Source organism: Pungitius pungitius, chromosome 17 (assembly GCF_949316345.1).
Source record: "Pungitius pungitius chromosome 17, fPunPun2.1, whole genome shotgun sequence".
NCBI classification, from domain to species: Eukaryota; Metazoa; Chordata; class Actinopteri; order Perciformes; family Gasterosteidae; genus Pungitius; species Pungitius pungitius.
In genome coordinates this window covers 17,951,873-17,964,017 of record NC_084916.1, presented here as the reverse complement: position 1 = coordinate 17,964,017, position 12,145 = coordinate 17,951,873, and the positions used below count along the sequence as shown (strand labels likewise).

General features: G+C 48.7%; 1 protein-coding gene across 1 annotated transcript; it reads left to right on the top strand.

Moving 5' to 3' along the window:
• Window positions 1-829: 829 nt before the first annotated feature.
• Window positions 830-11,526, top strand: LOC119218914 (mucin-2-like). The gene is made up of 3 exons (XM_037473692.2): window positions 830-894; window positions 1,640-1,714; window positions 1,818-11,526. The coding sequence occupies exons 2-3, from the start codon at window positions 1,675-1,677 to the stop codon at window positions 11,033-11,035; spliced, it is 9,258 nt and encodes a 3,085-aa protein (XP_037329589.2). The 5' UTR covers window positions 830-894; window positions 1,640-1,674; the 3' UTR covers window positions 11,036-11,526.
• Window positions 11,527-12,145: the final 619 nt, after the last annotated feature.

Genomic DNA, 12,145 nt, shown 5'->3' with positions numbered 1-12,145 from the left:
TAATTTCACCGCATACTGTTTGGGAATTTGGAAGACCACATGCTAAGAAAATTCAGGAAAACATGAAAAACAGCTTTCCAATGTATTGATTTATATCATGTCACGCATATTTACAATCCATTGGTGGAGTAACAATGTTGGAGCAAGATCGTTGCCTGGATGGTGTTTAAGTCACAATCTTTCTTTTGTCTTACGCTTTCATATAAACAATACAAGTGCTGTGGAAAATCTGTGGAAAAGGATCTTTTTTTTTCTTTTCTTTCTTTCTTTTCTTCCGAGAGACATGGTTGAAACAATTGAGCTCACGTTTCTTTTAATAGAAGGAATAGAAGATGGATGCCAATGAAGAAAAATACGGTGACAAAACGACCCCCAAACAATCAACATTTGATAAAAAGGAGAATAAAATGACACACAAGAAACCAAAGACAATTTCCAGGAACTGTTAGAGCATTAAACATGTGGCCTTGGGTGCGCCATGACTGCTATTTAGCAGTATTTTAAATGGTGTATTGTTAACAGTAACACAATACAGGTCATTCAGTGAACTGTTCTCAAAGGTTCCTTAACATTCCAATCCTCACCAACGTAGGGTGAACAATGCTGATTCTTAATTACTGGTCTCAATGTTAAAATGAAATGTCACCTGACAAGTTAACAGCGTAGACAGTGCACCTAAGCATCAATTAGCTGTTCTGCACTGAAGAAAGAAACAGTGTGACCTCCACCTTGATTTGGGAGGGGAAAGTCTCCTAGTCTATAATCACCGGCATTGTTATTAATTAGTCACGTGTGTGAATAGTATTAATATAGAAAGAGGCAGAGTGCAGAGACAGACTCAAGAGGAGAAGAGATTACTGAGCATCGTTTCACTCCAACTCCAACTGTGACTTGGTAAGTGACTTTCAAAATATATTCATTTGTAGAACAGTCTTATACAATTCAATGTTTTTATTTTCTTTAGCTGTTTTGTTTTCATTTTTTCAATTCACTTTTATTTGTCATCTTGATTTACACATCAGCGTAGTGATGTAGTAGTCGGTGTGGTTGCCAATTAAAAAGACAAAAAATGGATAAGACTGTGTCTTCTACACCGGGGTTGTGTGGTCTATTTGTAAATGTTATGGACACTCAGAGACACTGCACTCATCCTCGTGTCTGCCATCTGGATGTCTAGGCAGGGTTTTCTTTCCTCTAAATGCTTTTCATCTTCTCTCTCCGTTCATCCTGTCAAATCAAACCCAGTAACCTTTGTCATTGCAAATGGTAAAAAGGTGACTGGGAAAGCGTTGAAAGTTGTCCCAAGCGGTTTTTCTTTGTTGCCTTTTTGCCGTGGCTTGGACTGAAGGACTTTCTTAGTCAAATAAAGTTCTGTTGTATCCCCCGTAATCAAGAATCTACATTTACTATTTGAAGTATGGAAACTTACGTAGTTTGACTCATTCATCAATCAACTCACTTGTATCTTGTCTCTGTCACATGTTGTCATTATCCAGCGATAAGAGCCTCTTTTATGTCCATCTGCAAAAGAAATTAGGCCATATTTGTAAAGGGATAAGATTTCTGGATTTCATTTTGTATTAAAAAAAAAGAATTATAAATTCAAAATGTAGTGAATACAAATTTTGATTTCTTTCAGAAGTTGATAGTGGAAGGAAACCGAATCGAATCACAATGATCCTCAAGACCTTTATGGTTGTTTTTGTTCTCGTTGGTAAGTAATTGGAGTAATAAACAATAATGATGAATAAGATAAAGAAAAATGAAACATGACAATTTAGGACAAGGATTCTGACCAATCTCTTGTCTGGAAACAGCAACCTACACCAAGCCTAATGAGGGAAGCCTGAGAAACAAGTGTCCCGCAACAAATGTGACCCAAACACCAACAGGACCACCAGCAGCAGCGGTTATAGCGAGTGCAAACGCAGCAGCAACAGCTGCCGCAATTGCAGCAGCTGCAGCAGCAACAGCAGCATCTGCAGCAACAGCAACCACTGGACCCACTGCATTAGTTGCAGCAGTAGCTGCAGAACTTTCCGCTGAAGCTTCACTAAAGGCAGCTTTAGCCTCTTCAGCAGCAATAAACGGAACGCTATCTGCAACAAAGGCAGCAGAAGCAGCCAGAAACGCAACAGAAGCAGCCAAAATAGCATTAACTGCAGCATACCAAACACTTCAGCAAACTCTGAATGCAACACCAGGAGTAGAAAAACAATTTGCAGAGGCTGAAGCAAATGCAAAAGATGCAGCTAATAAAGCAGCAGCAGCAGCAGAAATGGCTGCAACTGCCATGACAGCAGCAGAGGCAGAAGCAGCTACGGCAAATGCAACAGCAGCAGCCGCAGATGCAGCAACAGCTTTAGCAGCGCTCCGTGCAGCATTGGCAACAGCTACAAGCTCAGCACCCGGACAAAACACAGTAGTAAAGCAACAATCGGCTGTAGCAGAAGAAAAAGCAGCAGAAGCAGTAGCAGCTGCTGCAAACACAACATCTAATAAAACCGCAGGCGAGAAGGCGACAGGAGCAGCAGAGTCTGCTCAGGAAGCGGCCAAAGCAGCTGTGGCAGCTGCAGCAGCTGCCGTTTCTGCAATAAGAAATCCAGATAATACAACAACTGTAGCAAAGCCAACACCATCAGGACCACCAGCAGCAGCGGTTATAGCGAGTGCAAACGCAGCAGCAACAGCTGCAGCAATTGCAGCGGCTGCAGCAGCAACAGCAGCATCTGCAGCAACAGCAACCACTGGACCCACTGCATTAGTTGCAGCCGTAGCTGCAGAACTTTCCGCTGAAGCTTCACTAAAGGCAGCTTTAGCCTCTTCAGCAGCAATAAACGGAACGCTATCTGCAACAAAGGCAGCAGAAGCAGCCAGAAACGCAACAGAAGCAGCCAAAGTAGCATTAACTGCAGCATACCAAACACTTCAGCAAACTCTGAATGCAACACCAGGAGTAGAAAAACAATTTGCAGAGGCTGAAGCAAATGCAAAAGATGCAGCTAATAAAGCAGCAGCAGCAGCAGAAATGGCTGCAACTGCCATGACAGCAGCAGAGGCAGAAGCAGCTACGGCAAATGCAACAGCAGCAGCCGCAGATGCAGCAACAGCTTTAGCAGCGCTCCGTGCAGCATTGGCAACAGCTACAAGCTCAGCACCCGGACAAAACACAGTAGTAAAGCAACAATCGGCTGTAGCAGAAGAAAAAGCAGCAGAAGCAGTAGCAGCTGCTGCAAACACAACATCTAATAAAACCGCAGGCGAGAAGGCGACAGGAGCAGCAGAGTCTGCTCAGGAAGCGGCCAAAGCAGCTGTGGCAGCTGCAGCAGCTGCCGTTTCTGCAATAAGAAATCCAGATAATACAACAACTGTAGCAAAGCCAACACCATCAGGACCACCAGCAGCAGCGGTTATAGCGAGTGCAAACGCAGCAGCAACAGCTGCAGCAATTGCAGCGGCTGCAGCAGCAACAGCAGCATCTGCAGCAACAGCAACCACTGGACCCACTGCATTAGTTGCAGCCGTAGCTGCAGAACTTTCCGCTGAAGCTTCACTAAAGGCAGCTTTAGCCTCTTCAGCAGCAATAAACGGAACGCTATCTGCAACAAAGGCAGCAGAAGCAGCCAGAAACGCAACAGAAGCAGCCAAAGTAGCATTAACTGCAGCATACCAAACACTTCAGCAAACTCTGAATGCAACACCAGGAGTAGAAAAACAATTTGCAGAGGCTGAAGCAAATGCAAAAGATGCAGCTAATAAAGCAGCAGCAGCAGCAGAAATGGCTGCAACTGCCATGACAGCAGCAGAGGCAGAAGCAGCTACGGCAAATGCAACAGCAGCAGCCGCAGATGCAGCAACAGCTTTAGCAGCGCTCCGTGCAGCATTGGCAACAGCTACAAGCTCAGCACCCGGACAAAACACAGTAGTAAAGCAACAATCGGCTGTAGCAGAAGAAAAAGCAGCAGAAGCAGTAGCAGCTGCTGCAAACACAACATCTAATAAAACCGCAGGCGAGAAGGCGACAGGAGCAGCAGAGTCTGCTCAGGAAGCGGCCAAAGCAGCTGTGGCAGCTGCAGCAGCTGCCGTTTCTGCAATAAGAAATCCAGATAATACAACAACTGTAGCAAAGCCAACACCATCAGGACCACCAGCAGCAGCGGTTATAGCGAGTGCAAACGCAGCAGCAACAGCTGCAGCAATTGCAGCGGCTGCAGCAGCAACAGCAGCATCTGCAGCAACAGCAACCACTGGACCCACTGCATTAGTTGCAGCCGTAGCTGCAGAACTTTCCGCTGAAGCTTCACTAAAGGCAGCTTTAGCCTCTTCAGCAGCAATAAACGGAACGCTATCTGCAACAAAGGCAGCAGAAGCAGCCAGAAACGCAACAGAAGCAGCCAAAGTAGCATTAACTGCAGCATACCAAACACTTCAGCAAACTCTGAATGCAACACCAGGAGTAGAAAAACAATTTGCAGAGGCTGAAGCAAATGCAAAAGATGCAGCTAATAAAGCAGCAGCAGCAGCAGAAATGGCTGCAACTGCCATGACAGCAGCAGAGGCAGAAGCAGCTACGGCAAATGCAACAGCAGCAGCCGCAGATGCAGCAACAGCTTTAGCAGCGCTCCGTGCAGCATTGGCAACAGCTACAAGCTCAGCACCCGGACAAAACACAGTAGTAAAGCAACAATCGGCTGTAGCAGAAGAAAAAGCAGCAGAAGCAGTAGCAGCTGCTGCAAACACAACATCTAATAAAACCGCAGGCGAGAAGGCGACAGGAGCAGCAGAGTCTGCTCAGGAAGCGGCCAAAGCAGCTGTGGCAGCTGCAGCAGCTGCCGTTTCTGCAATAAGAAATCCAGATAATACAACAACTGTAGCAAAGCCAACACCATCAGGACCACCAGCAGCAGCGGTTATAGCGAGTGCAAACGCAGCAGCAACAGCTGCAGCAATTGCAGCGGCTGCAGCAGCAACAGCAGCATCTGCAGCAACAGCAACCACTGGACCCACTGCATTAGTTGCAGCCGTAGCTGCAGAACTTTCCGCTGAAGCTTCACTAAAGGCAGCTTTAGCCTCTTCAGCAGCAATAAACGGAACGCTATCTGCAACAAAGGCAGCAGAAGCAGCCAGAAACGCAACAGAAGCAGCCAAAGTAGCATTAACTGCAGCATACCAAACACTTCAGCAAACTCTGAATGCAACACCAGGAGTAGAAAAACAATTTGCAGAGGCTGAAGCAAATGCAAAAGATGCAGCTAATAAAGCAGCAGCAGCAGCAGAAATGGCTGCAACTGCCATGACAGCAGCAGAGGCAGAAGCAGCTACGGCAAATGCAACAGCAGCAGCCGCAGATGCAGCAACAGCTTTAGCAGCGCTCCGTGCAGCATTGGCAACAGCTACAAGCTCAGCACCCGGACAAAACACAGTAGTAAAGCAACAATCGGCTGTAGCAGAAGAAAAAGCAGCAGAAGCAGTAGCAGCTGCTGCAAACACAACATCTAATAAAACCGCAGGCGAGAAGGCGACAGGAGCAGCAGAGTCTGCTCAGGAAGCGGCCAAAGCAGCTGTGGCAGCTGCAGCAGCTGCCGTTTCTGCAATAAGAAATCCAGATAATACAACAACTGTAGCAAAGCCAACACCATCAGGACCACCAGCAGCAGCGGTTATAGCGAGTGCAAACGCAGCAGCAACAGCTGCAGCAATTGCAGCGGCTGCAGCAGCAACAGCAGCATCTGCAGCAACAGCAACCACTGGACCCACTGCATTAGTTGCAGCCGTAGCTGCAGAACTTTCCGCTGAAGCTTCACTAAAGGCAGCATTAGCCTCTTCAGCAGCAATAAACGGAACGCTATCTGCAACAAAGGCAGCAGAAGCAGCCAGAAACGCAACAGAAGCAGCCAAAGTAGCATTAACTGCAGCATACCAAACACTTCAGCAAACTCTGAATGCAACACCAGGAGTAGAAAAACAATTTGCAGAGGCTGAAGCAAATGCAAAAGATGCAGCTAATAAAGCAGCAGCAGCAGCAGAAATGGCTGCAACTGCCATGACAGCAGCAGAGGCAGAAGCAGCTACGGCAAATGCAACAGCAGCAGCCGCAGATGCAGCAACAGCTTTAGCAGCGCTCCGTGCAGCATTGGCAACAGCTACAAGCTCAGCACCCGGACAAAACACAGTAGTAAAGCAACAATCGGCTGTAGCAGAAGAAAAAGCAGCAGAAGCAGTAGCAGCTGCTGCAAACACAACATCTAATAAAACCGCAGGCGAGAAGGCGACAGGAGCAGCAGAGTCTGCTCAGGAAGCGGCCAAAGCAGCTGTGGCAGCTGCAGCAGCTGCCGTTTCTGCAATAAGAAATCCAGATAATACAACAACTGTAGCAAAGCCAACACCATCAGGACCACCAGCAGCAGCGGTTATAGCGAGTGCAAACGCAGCAGCAACAGCTGCAGCAATTGCAGCGGCTGCAGCAGCAACAGCAGCATCTGCAGCAACAGCAACCACTGGACCCACTGCATTAGTTGCAGCCGTAGCTGCAGAACTTTCCGCTGAAGCTTCACTAAAGGCAGCTTTAGCCTCTTCAGCAGCAATAAACGGAACGCTATCTGCAACAAAGGCAGCAGAAGCAGCCAGAAACGCAACAGAAGCAGCCAAAGTAGCATTAACTGCAGCATACCAAACACTTCAGCAAACTCTGAATGCAACACCAGGAGTAGAAAAACAATTTGCAGAGGCTGAAGCAAATGCAAAAGATGCAGCTAATAAAGCAGCAGCAGCAGCAGAAATGGCTGCAACTGCCATGACAGCAGCAGAGGCAGAAGCAGCTACGGCAAATGCAACAGCAGCAGCCGCAGATGCAGCAACAGCTTTAGCAGCGCTCCGTGCAGCATTGGCAACAGCTACAAGCTCAGCACCCGGACAAAACACAGTAGTAAAGCAACAATCGGCTGTAGCAGAAGAAAAAGCAGCAGAAGCAGTAGCAGCTGCTGCAAACACAACATCTAATAAAACCGCAGGCGAGAAGGCGACAGGAGCAGCAGAGTCTGCTCAGGAAGCGGCCAAAGCAGCTGTGGCAGCTGCAGCAGCTGCCGTTTCTGCAATAAGAAATCCAGATAGTACAACAACTGTAGCAAAGCCAACACCATCAGGACCACCAGCAGCAGCGGTTATAGCGAGTGCAAACGCAGCAGCAACAGCTGCAGCAATTGCAGCGGCTGCAGCAGCAACAGCAGCATCTGCAGCAACAGCAACCACTGGACCCACTGCATTAGTTGCAGCCGTAGCTGCAGAACTTTCCGCTGAAGCTTCACTAAAGGCAGCATTAGCCTCTTCAGCAGCAATAAACGGAACGCTATCTGCAACAAAGGCAGCAGAAGCAGCCAGAAACGCAACAGAAGCAGCCAAAGTAGCATTAACTGCAGCATACCAAACACTTCAGCAAACTCTGAATGCAACACCAGGAGTAGAAAAACAATTTGCAGAGGCTGAAGCAAATGCAAAAGATGCAGCTAATAAAGCAGCAGCAGCAGCAGAAATGGCTGCAACTGCCATGACAGCAGCAGAGGCAGAAGCAGCTACGGCAAATGCAACAGCAGCAGCCGCAGATGCAGCAACAGCTTTAGCAGCGCTCCGTGCAGCATTGGCAACAGCTACAAGCTCAGCACCCGGACAAAACACAGTAGTAAAGCAACAATCGGCTGTAGCAGAAGAAAAAGCAGCAGAAGCAGTAGCAGCTGCTGCAAACACAACATCTAATAAAACCGCAGGCGAGAAGGCGACAGGAGCAGCAGAGTCTGCTCAGGAAGCGGCCAAAGCAGCTGTGGCAGCTGCAGCAGCTGCCGTTTCTGCAATAAGAAATCCAGATAATACAACAACTGTAGCAAAGCCAACACCATCAGGACCACCAGCAGCAGCGGTTATAGCGAGTGCAAACGCAGCAGCAACAGCTGCAGCAATTGCAGCGGCTGCAGCAGCAACAGCAGCATCTGCAGCAACAGCAACCACTGGACCCACTGCATTAGTTGCAGCAGTAGCTGCAAAACTTTCCGCTGAAGCTTCACTAAAGGCAGCATTAGCCTCTTCAGCAGCAATAAACGGAACGCTATCTGCAACAAAGGCAGCAGAAGCAGCCAGAAACGCAACAGAAGCAGCCAAAGTAGCATTAACTGCAGCATACCAAACACTTCAGCAAACTCTGAATGCAACACCAGGAGTAGAAAAACAATTTGCAGAGGCTGAAGCAAATGCAAAAGATGCAGCTAATAAAGCAGCAGCAGCAGCAGAAATGGCTGCAACTGCCATGACAGCAGCAGAGGCAGAAGCAGCTACGGCAAATGCAACAGCAGCAGCTGCAGATGCAGCAACAGCTTTAGCAGCGCTCCGTGCAGCATTGGCAACAGCTACAAGCTCAGCACCCGGACAAAACACAGTAGTAAAGCAACAATCGGCTGTAGCAGAAGAAAAAGCAGAAGAAGCAGTAGCAGCTGCTGCTAACACAGCCTCTAATAAAACCGCAGGCGAGAAGGCGACAGGAGCAGCAAAGTCAGCTCAGGAAGCGGCCAAAGCAGCTGTGGCAGCTGCAGCAGTTGCCTTTTCTGCAATAACAAATCCAGATCCTACAACAACAGCAACAGCATCAGCATTGCTGTCTGCAGTATCAGCGGCAGCTTCTTTAGCTGGGGCTGCAGCAGGAGCCGCTTCAACTGCTGCTGGAGCAACATCATCCCCAGCAGCACAACATGCAGTGAGTGTTGCATCGGATGCAGCCAAAGCTGCTGCAGGACAACTCAGTCTGGAATTTCTAGTTTTGGCTGCAAAAAATGCTGCTAACGCTTCCAGAGAAGCAGCGAACGCAGCAGCAGAAGTAGCTAGAAGAGCACCAGCATTGAAAGCGGATGTCCTGGGAGGACTTGCAAATGCATCATTGATGGCAGCAGAGGCTGCTGAAGAAGCAGCTGCAGCAGTGACAATGCTAGCCTCAGGTAGTCCAACAGCAATTGCACAAGCTGCACAAGCTACAAAAACAGTTGCTGAAAAATCTTCCAAAGCAGCACAAATATTGAAAACAATATTAATACCCATCACAGGGTCATTAGCAGTCTCAATATCAGCAACCTTAGCAACAGCAGAAATAGCACAAGCAACAGCTTCAATAGCATCATTAGTAACAAGACCAGGCGTCACAGGGGACATCTCTGCACTAATTATGGCAGCATCAAAATCTGCACAATCAGCAGCAAGTGCTGCACAAGTTGCACTCCCACGTAAAGACATCACTTCAATCCCATCTCAAGAACAACCAACAGGAGTACCATCCATTACTACAACGGCAGCAGCTGGATTAACAAATTCAGCCAACCCAGAGGCCGCCGCAGCGAGATTGGCTAGAGTAAAGAAGGCAGCGGTGGTAAGCTCAACAGCAGCTGCTGCGGCATCGGCAGCAACGGCAGCAGCAGCAGCAGCAGCTGCCGGACCACGAGCCGCAGCCGCAGCAGAGAGGGCAGCAAACGCTTCAAAAGCAGCAGCCGAGGCCGCTTCTTTGCTCGCAAAGGGGCAGATATCAGCGGGGGAGGCAGCAGCTAAAGCAACAACCGCCGCTGATGCGGCCCGCGCAGCGTCGCTGGCAGCCATACAAGCAGCAGCACTAACTCAGCCAGAGTCAGCGGGACTACGAGCGGCACAAGTAGCAGCAGCAGCAGTAAAAGCAGCGGCAGCTGCCAACACAGCTGCACAGGCAGCCACACGTGCTACAAATTCCAATTCTCTGGACGAGATTCATTCCGTGTCGCTGAACGCCGCCAAAGAAGTGTCCACAAAAGCAGCCGAGGTGGAGATGGACCTGCAGCAGCTGCTTTCGGACAGCGGCACTACAGCCGTAGAGCGCGCGGCCATAGCGGACGCACGGGCAGTGGCAGGGATGGCATCAGCAACCGGGAACACGGCGCAACAGGTCCTGAGCTTGTCATTGGAGCCACAGAGCGCCACCTCCGACAATCTGACCTCAACGGCCGTGCAGATGGCGGTGGCCACGGCAGACTTAGCAGCGTCCAGAGCAGTCTTGGCGGCATCCACTGCTGTGAATGCAGCAGGAGCAGCAGGAAACGGGGCCGGTGCAGCAGCAACCACCATCACAACAACAACAACAACGGCAGCAGCTGGATTAACAAATTCAGCCAACCCAGAGGCCGCCGCAGCGAGATTGGCTAGAGTAAAGAAGGCAGCGGTGGTAAGCTCAACAGCAGCTGCTGCGGCATCGGCAGCAACGGCAGCAGCAGCAGCAGCAGCTGCCGGACCACGAGCCGCAGCCGCAGCAGAGAGGGCAGCAAACGCTTCAAAAGCAGCAGCCGAGGCCGCTTCTTTGCTCGCAAAGGGGCAGATATCAGCGGGGGAGGCAGCAGCTAAAGCAACAACCGCCGCTGATGCGGCCCGCGCAGCGTCGCTGGCAGCCATACAAGCAGCAGCACTAACTCAGCCAGAGTCAGCGGGACTACGAGCGGCACAAGTAGCAGCAGCAGCAGTAAAAGCAGCGGCAGCTGCCAACACAGCTGCACAGGCAGCCACACGTGCTACAAATTCCAATTCTCTGGACGAGATTCATTCCGTGTCGCTGAACGCCGCCAAAGAAGTGTCCACAAAAGCAGCCGAGGTGGAGATGGACCTGCAGCAGCTGCTTTCGGACAGCGGCACTACAGCCGTAGAGCGCGCGGCCATAGCGGACGCACGGGCAGTGGCAGGGATGGCATCAGCAACCGGGAACACGGCGCAACAGGTCCTGAGCTTGTCATTGGAGCCACAGAGCGCCACCTCCGACAATCTGACCTCAACGGCCGTGCAGATGGCGGTGGCCACGGCAGACTTAGCAGCGTCCAGAGCAGTCTTGGCGGCATCCACTGCTGTGAATGCAGCAGGAGCAGCAGGAAACGGGGCCGGTGCAGCAGCAACCACCATCACAACAACAACAACAACGACAGCAGCGGCGATCAGCAACAGATTCAGCCTTCTTTCCGTCACGGTGGCTGTCATGGCCGCCGTCCTTCTATAGGCAGTGACGAGATCCAGATATAAGGACTCTTAGTTTATTAGTTTCTACTTAAATGTATCACTCTCTAGCTATCCCATTAATCACGTGTACGTTCAAATTATGACTTTTCAATCATTCGATCCTCAAAGAAAGTAAATCAGATAATTTGCCTGCAAGGAAGGTTAAAGAAAGGAGAGGGAAGAGTTATTTATTGTTGTATTTATTGTGTGCATGTTGAGTTGATTGTACTTCAAACTACAGCAGAAAACGATCTAGAGACACTACGGTCACAGTATTGTACTTCTGACGCGCATATGTGTGTTTGTTTGTGCTAAAGAAATCACAATCATATTATCATTTAATGGTGTTCTCATTATTGAAGTACATTATTGTACAACATGATGTAAATAGTTTATTCTTTATGTTTTTTGTGATTGTTGGTTAATTACTAAACCTAATTTATAAAAGAATATGTTCCCTTCTCAATAAAGAAACATCTATAACATGGTAAAACGTTGTTCTTTTTGATTCAAACACCTCAATGAGTAGTTCATACACTTTAAAATCTCTCTAATATGAGCATCATCTAGCTTCAATAAAGAGCTAAAACAAGATGATAGAGATTTGATCAAAATTGAAGATCTCTACAAGAAACTAAAGGTAAGGTACCAAAGTCAAGTCATGAAGCATTTCTTAAAACATCAGATCGTGGGACTGCTGCAGTAAAACTATTAAAGGGAAACCAGCCAACACAGCGATGTCCCTCGCCTTAGCTTTATTGTAAGAGCAGTGATAATAAGAACATAAGTCTCAAATGCCTCTTTCTTTATTCGTATTCACCACTCTTATTTTTATTAAATGTTGGCTCATTACAGGAAACAAGCTCCCTGTGCAGTTGAAAGAGGAGTCTGTAGATGCACCTGTGAAAGTACCACGGGTCTCCTGATCTGTCTCCGATGTCCTCAACACATTGCTGTGACACGGATGATTGAGCAACTCAAGGCGAGGTGCATGGTGATCACTGCTTGTTGAGAGGAGCAACCGCCATTCATTCATTCCAATTATCATTCCATGGCAAACCGATTCAACGTGGGAAGACACAGGGACACTCCCTGTAACCTTCCGGAGGAA

Coding starts and splice junctions, on each gene's coding strand:
- LOC119218914 (XM_037473692.2), top strand. CDS start 1,675: ATGATCCTCAAGACCTTTATGGTTGTTTTTGTTCTCGTTG. Junction 1,715..1,817: donor GGTTGTTTTTGTTCTCGTTG/GTAAGTAATTGG, acceptor GTCTGGAAACAG/CAACCTACACCAAGCCTAAT.